The sequence below is a fragment of the Leptopilina boulardi genome, unplaced genomic scaffold (assembly GCF_019393585.1).
Source record: "Leptopilina boulardi isolate dan_hultmark-lab unplaced genomic scaffold, ZJU_Lbou_2.1 LbouV2_363, whole genome shotgun sequence".
Taxonomy (NCBI): Eukaryota; Metazoa; Arthropoda; class Insecta; order Hymenoptera; family Figitidae; genus Leptopilina; species Leptopilina boulardi.
In genome coordinates, this window is record NW_026137933.1 from 250,371 (window position 1) to 256,996 (window position 6,626).

Below are 6,626 nucleotides of genomic sequence, written 5' to 3' on the forward strand. Positions count from 1 at the left end.
CGGACACACACTGCAAGTCAATTACTCCAGGAGTCGAAATTTTAAAGCTTTCATCGATCAAAAGTGATGTTGAAACTTTATACATCGACGATTCTTTTCAAGTAATTTTGAATTTAAATTTTTTCTCAAATTTTTAAAAAATCTATTATAAACTATAAACTTTACGTGCGTTATGTGTCTCTTGTATAAAAAAATATGTAATTAAGTTTTTCTCTGCTATTCATCTAAAAAACTTAGTAATAAAGATTTCTCTTGTTATTAAATAAATATTATTTTTTGCAGTTGGAATTCGAAAAGTTTGACGTAAAGTTCATTAACTTTATTATTGAAGATGCAGGAAAAGTATGTTTTTTAATCAATTTTTACATTACTACTAAATTTTTAAATTAAAAAAATATAATATGTCATAATTTATTTTTTTATTCATTTTACATTTTCATAAATTAATAAAATTGTTTTTAATAGCAAAAAATTTTTCTTTTCGATTTCCAAGGGTTTCATAGTATTTTGTGCAGTAATCATATCACTGAGTGCGGCTATTATAAGAGAAATATTGAAAGAAATTCTATCAATGCCATTTATGCAAAATGTGAAGACAATTGTGGGCCCTCACGATTTGGACTTTAAAAGAAATTGCCAAGAAATGTCGTTAAACGTTTTTTACAAGCCTGGATGGTATCATTTTCGACAGGTATCTGCTATTTCATAATGTGTAAAAACTTATTTTTAAAATTATTAATTTTTTTTTGTTTTCTGATTATTGAGTGTTCTGATAAAAGCCAATTGATATTTATTGAAAGCATTGAAAAAACTGAAAACTTATCTTAAAAATTAATTAAAAAATTATAACCAATGCTTTTTGAGAAGCTCCGTAAAATAAATGAAGAAAATTATCTAAACAAATTATGTCAATTACATTTTTTTAAAGATATTAACAAAAAAAGATATCTCAAAAATGGGCAATACTGAAAAAAATATATAATGGGGAAACGCACACATACACGAAATTAGGAATATTTTTTGAAAACATAATTCTTGACTTGATACAAAACATTGAAATAAATCGAAAAATCACAAATAAAAATTTTAAAAAATTTAATACTTTAACAATGATGAAACAATATATTACTGTCAATGTTAATATTTAATCACTTTCCTCATAAATCAATTTCAACTTAAAAATAATATTTTCAGATCATGAAAGAGACTTTCATCGAGAATGAATTTAATTCGGACTCTGATGAAATTTTAACGGCAAGTTATGTCATTCCATTAGTTCCAACCCAAAATCTTTTTGATGCTCAAGGAGAGTTTATTAGCTGTACCGAAAAATCGAATGCGTACAGTAAATTCTCTAACGACGTCATAAAAATAGTTTCTAAAATTGGATCTGAAATATGTATTGTTTCTGACAATGTGGTTACACACAATAATATTTTTGAAATCGCTGGAAAACAATTTGATTTAGTAAAAAAGAGCAAGTCTCCAGGACAATTAATCGGTAATTTATTTTCTCACATAGAATTAATTCAAGTTTTTTAAACAAAATAGTTATCAAATAATATACTTTTTAATAAAACTAATTTTTCCACAAAAATTTTTTTAGAAACTCTTAACGACTTGATGACGGAGCGACAAAAAACAAAAGTTAAATCAGAATTTTCTAAAATAATTGAAGATACTATTCACAAATTACAGAACGTTCCGAGGTAAACAATTTTACTAAATATAACTTATTATAAAAAATTTTATGATTAGTTGCTTATTAATTATATTATTTCAGATTGACCGTAAAAGCAGCATTTAAACTTATGCACGATCAAGTTAAGAAAAGTTTTAAATACACAAAACGTGAGTGATTTAGATAATTTTTTCCAAAACAATTATTTACATTTAATGAAATTCTGACGTTTAAGACCTTTTTTATTAACTTAATTTTAAAAATATCAACTTTTACCAACACAACCGACTTTGATCTTTTTTACGGTATTAATATGAAAAAAATATATTTTTTAAAAATATTTCTTATGAATAACATAAGTATAAATTAATAGTGCCACCGATGGTCAAACTTCGAAAGTTTAACTTTGAATTGACATCTGAAGACAACAACGGAGTAGAGTCTTGTGAAAAACGTATGGACGAATTAAATGAACAAGAACTTGATGTAGAGTTGACGGAAGGTTTGTCACTTCTATATTAATAAATGCTTATAATTTAATCAAGTAGTTGGCATAATACGTTCTCATCTGACCGAAGAAAGCCTAAGGGTTAAAATTGAGGAGCACGATTGCTACTCAATTTTCTATCCCCTTTAGCTTTAGTTCATTTTATTTATTTTTTAAATTTATTTTAACAAAATAAGGTCCTTCTTTTAAATATAAATAAATCTAACTTGTATTAAATATAAAATATTATCAATTATTTATTTATATTTATTTCAGTTTTAATATTTACACCAGAATCCAATGCCACAAGTGATCTTCTGGACGAAGGGTATAACTTTTCCTCGGATGCAGGCATGGAGAGTAAGAAAGCACTTTCTTATTGATTATGTTTTTTTTATTAAAAAAAAACAAAAATATACAATTTTATGAAATAAAAAGCAAAAAATATAAAATAATAAATTTCAGATTTGCTTAGTGAATTACTTAGCACCGAATTTAATCAGGTTTCAAAGCAGATGCATCAACAAAAGGATGAAAATCAGTTAAGTAGTAAGATAATTAAAATAAAAATTATCTATAATAAAATTAGTAAATAGAAGAATATAAGCATCTCTTAAAATACGAAAATAAATTTTAGATCTGAATGATGAAATACTAAAAAATAATCATGAAGACTTAGCAAAAAGTGAATTTATCATTAAGATTGATCAGATGAGTCAAACTGAATCGCTGATTGTTGAAAATGATGGAAATAACTGTAAAGGTAATATTCAAAATGAAATATTTCTGTGAAACATTTCTATAAATTATGTTCATTAAAGTTTTTAAAAATCTATCTAAGTAAAAGAAAATACACTTGAGTACATTTTGTTCTGCAAGCAGAACGTTTGTCTGATTCTTTGCAAATTCGGAATTACAAAATTAAGAACTAGGTAAATTTAATGTTTTGCCTCACTTTCTCCTACTCTTGTCAGTTTGAAATTATGGACAGAAAATGAAAATATTTTCTAAATATAAATAAGATATATATTATTATTATTATCAAATTTCAGAAATGAAGGATCAAGCACCGCAAACCGAAAGTCTATTAATTACAGTAGATAAAGGGACTCAAACTGAGGATATTGTTGACATGGGTAGTAGACAGGATCTACATAGACAGAATTTTCGAGGTAAAATAAAGAAATTATTTTTGTCTATACATTAATGTTTTCACAATAACTCATTATAGAATTTTATGTATATTTAAAATCTAGATTCTATAAACATTTCTATTTTATTATAATTAGATAATTATTTTATCCATGGCAATTCGTAATTATAGGCAGAGAATTAAAATATTTTATTATACATATAAATACTAATAAAAACTAAATAAAAATTTAATTTTTAGGGCCACATCCCTACTACAGATTCCACCCATATCCACAAATTCCACATCCACAACAAGCAGGAGATTGGACAGCTCCGATTAGCAAGTTTAATAAAATTATTATTTTTTTTTTATTACAGCAGGACAATTTGGATATTCTAGAGATTTATAGATGCTTTAAAGTCTCTAAAATATCTTAATATATCTGATGCAAAAAATTTACGTTAAACATTGAATTAATATTAATTTCATATAGTAAAAAAATTTTTAATTTTTAGTGCCCCTTGCATCTACTAGCTACAGACCGAACGGTAAAAGAATTTAATAATATTATTCTTCTAAAATAATCAGTTAAATAAAAAAAATAATGGAATTATTTTTTAGTCACAGAGCCGTTTGTCAGACCACCAGGATATGGAATTCAGGGTTCAGGGACCATAGCACCAGAATATGGATTTCAAGGTCCACAGTTTGACTTGCAGTGGGGATTTCAAGCTCCACAGTTTGACCGGCAGTGGGGAAATGAAAACAGTAAGTTTTATAAATTTTTTATTCATTTTTAAAACTTTCAAAAGTTTTAAATTATACTGCCTATGTTATAATTTTGTATATTAATTTTATTTTCTCAATCTTGTGTGGAAAAAGGTCCAATATTTCCACAAGTAGCACGAATCCCAGTTTTTAATTGTTAAAAAACACGAAAGAAAAGTTAAAGGTTTATTATTTAATATTTTACAATTTTTCAGATGCACCATTCAAAAGACAGAGAAAACCAACTGCCCGATCTTACAATCACAAAATGAGAAATTACTACAACAAGCAATATTAATTAAATTATTTTCAGGTTTTTTCAATGTTATAATTTTATTTTTCTATAATTTATAGTATTTGTTTCTTAATATATAATAAATGCAAATTTTCATCAAGAAATAAAGACTCCAGGGATAATGCTACAGAAAAACATACAAAGTGGACTTATTTTTAAACCATTCCTCAAAATCAAACCTTTGTGCAAAATCAATATGTTGGTACGTATTTTAATATACATGTATAATATTGATTTAAAAAACAAATTTCATAGGTTATTTTAAAATTAGCCAAACTTATCTATGTCATGTTCAAATTAAACTTTAAATTTTTAAAGAAAAACATTTCAGAAATTATTCTTTATTACTATTAATCAAAACAAGTTTAACTTAAAATTAATTTATAAATAATTAATCAGGTAGATAAATCAATTAGAAAATTCAAATCAGTCAAAGTGTAAGGCGAAACTGTACGTAATAAGCCAGAAATTGAACATCGATTTAATTGAAAAAGGTTAACCAAGTACAAAAAGTTTTTCGAAGCAGATAAAAAGGTATATTTCACTACAATAATTTAACACAACACTTTGTTTTAAACTATAAATCTGTCGATTACCGGTGAAATTTTTTTACCCTTTGTAATTGACATTGTTGATATAAGTCAATATTTTTTCCGGCATTATTTTCAATCGAACTTTTATTTTGTAATAAATTTAATTTTTTTTATTTTATTAGCTTCATTATTCAGGATTTCAAAAAAAATTGCCAATAAAAAATAATAGAAATTTTAAAATAAATTATAATTTTGAGATTTTGAGAATTTTTTCATTTTAAATTAACAGGTTAGAATTCCAAAGACCATTTTTTTCATAAATAATCCACAATATTCATCAGAAAATTTATTCGAAAAAATTTAAACATATTAAAAAACAAATGCAAAATGTTATCCACAAAAAAAAATTAAAAATTCCATTTAAAAAATGTTGAAAAAATGCAATAAATGTTTCTAAGAGAATTTTTTTATTTTTAAAAGTACATAAAGCTATGAAAATTTTTAAAAGCTAGTAGAACAAGACTCATTTCGAGTTTAAAAAACATTTATTCAAAAAATTATTTTTCAAACTAGGTTTCTCACAAATTATGCCTTCAAAATCATGAAGAAGTAAAATATCTTATATTCAATTATTTAAAAAAATTTAAAGCTAAGCAGGTTGCCCAATACAATTATTTTGACACTACTAGAAAATTAATTAATTAAATTATTAACAAATAGATAATTTTCTCACAAAATAAATGAATTCTAAAAGTTGGAAAGAAAAACTTTTATATTTAATAACCCAGTAAAAAAAAAAAGTATAGACAGTAAGGAAAAAGTATAGACTCATAGCTTAGTGGCTATACCGTTCGGCATGTAATGACGGTATAGAGACGTTACGGTGTATACTTTTTTCTTACCGTGAATACGGTTCACCTGGATTGTTTGAATTGATGTGTATTAACGCGATTTGACATTGTCAATGAAAAAGCCGATTGTTTTGAAGTGTAATAATGCCGATTACGAGGAGGAGCGACGAAATTTTATCTAAAAGTTAAAAAGGTAAATGTGACAGGCACGAGACCTGCGAGAGTTGTTACCACTGGATTGAGAAAATGCATCATTACTGACAAAAAGTATTCGACAGAAACTTACCGACAGAAAGTTACTAGGAAGAGCGGCAAATTCAAATGGTCAAATTAAATTCGAATGAATATATACATAATTTAATGTAGTTTTTTTATTTTAAATCAAGTATAGTATTTTAAATAATTAAATACCGATATTAAATAATTAATGTTTATTATAAAAATTGACATATAGACATGAAAATTTTTTCATTTTTAGCATTTAAATCTGTGAAATAATGAAATATTGTAATTTTATTTTTTAATTACAAAAAATTATTATTTTTTATTAATTATTAATAATTAAATTTTTTCATAAAAATAAAAATGTACTGCAAAGAATATGTTTTATGCATTGAAAAATAAAAATTTGTTAAAATATATTATTTCTATATTTTGTAAATAAAGTTATTTATTAAAATAATTTTTTTATTTATAAAATTGAAATAGATTAAAAAATTAATGTTTTAAATTAAAAATTTTTTATTTGAATTAATATATGTAATTAACTATTATGAAAATTAATTAGTCGTTAAAATTTTTTTTTTTTAATAATAACTAATCTTTTTTTACCTATAAACAAATTTAATTTTATTTTGAACAAAATTATATTTTTAA

At 24.2% G+C, this 6,626-nt stretch overlaps 1 protein-coding gene across 1 annotated transcript; it reads left to right on the forward strand.

Annotated features, from left to right (window-relative positions):
- The first annotated feature begins 542 nt into the window (after positions 1-542).
- Positions 543-3,712, forward strand: LOC127286858 (uncharacterized). Its single transcript, XM_051313462.1, has 11 exons — positions 543-691; positions 1,195-1,501; positions 1,607-1,709; positions 1,784-1,851; positions 2,055-2,183; positions 2,445-2,528; positions 2,634-2,717; positions 2,806-2,931; positions 3,221-3,340; positions 3,562-3,642; positions 3,684-3,712. Exons 1-11 carry the CDS (start codon positions 572-574, stop codon positions 3,710-3,712), a joined length of 1,251 nt encoding a protein of 416 aa, XP_051169419.1. The 5' UTR covers positions 543-571.
- Positions 3,713-6,626: the final 2,914 nt, after the last annotated feature.

What these genes read in the sequence shown, in the direction of transcription:
- LOC127286858 (XM_051313462.1), top strand. Translation starts at nt 572, where the DNA reads ATGCCATTTATGCAAAATGTGAAGACAATTGTGGGCCCTCACGATTTG. An exon ending in AAGTTTTAAATACACAAAAC is followed by an intron (nt 1,852 to 2,054) that starts GTGAGTGATTTA and finishes ATAAATTAATAG; the next exon opens with TGCCACCGATGGTCAAACTT. An exon ending in ACATAGACAGAATTTTCGAG is followed by an intron (nt 3,341 to 3,561) that starts GTAAAATAAAGA and finishes TTTAATTTTTAG; the next exon opens with GGCCACATCCCTACTACAGA.